General features: G+C 48.8%; 1 protein-coding gene across 1 annotated transcript; it reads right to left on the reverse strand.

The window, feature by feature from the left end:
* Nucleotides 1-6: 6 nt before the first annotated feature.
* Nucleotides 7-390, reverse strand: LOC108624228 (forkhead box protein I1-ema-like; the record flags this gene model as incomplete). Its single annotated transcript, XM_018023381.2, has 1 exon — nucleotides 7-390. A coding segment is annotated over one exon (384 nt), but the record flags the coding sequence as incomplete, so codon positions are not given.
* Between the last annotated feature and the right edge of the window lie 24 nt (nucleotides 391-414).

Consider the following 414-nt stretch of genomic DNA (forward strand, 5'->3'; position numbering starts at 1 on the left):
GATTAATAAACCAGTCAGATCGTCCTCGCTTAAACTAACTTGGGTCGAGTCGGGAATCTCTGAGAGACAGTCTGGAATCGGCGGAGACACGCTACTGGGCGGGGTCTCGTACAATGTGGACGGACTGTTAATTGACGGTGTACCGTTACTCTGCACGTTATTAGTTACCATCGTTTTCGGAGACGTTGACTTCTTCGATCCGCGGACGCGCTGAGACATGGTCGCGCGTCGTTTCGATTTTCTACCTTCTTCCATCCGCTCCAAGTCCAACTTCCAGAAACCCCCTTTGCCAGGCTCGTCCTTTGAACGCGGCAGCTTTACGAAACACTTGTTCAACGACAGGTTGTGTCGAATCGAGTTCTGTGCCAAATTAAACGTTACAAGTTCCGTAATGAGCGAACATTAGAAATAATT

Source organism: Ceratina calcarata, unplaced genomic scaffold (assembly GCF_001652005.2).
Source record: "Ceratina calcarata isolate Rehan_Ccalc_2016 unplaced genomic scaffold, ASM165200v1 scaffold3032, whole genome shotgun sequence".
Lineage (NCBI taxonomy): Eukaryota > Metazoa > Arthropoda > Insecta > Hymenoptera > Apidae > Ceratina > Ceratina calcarata.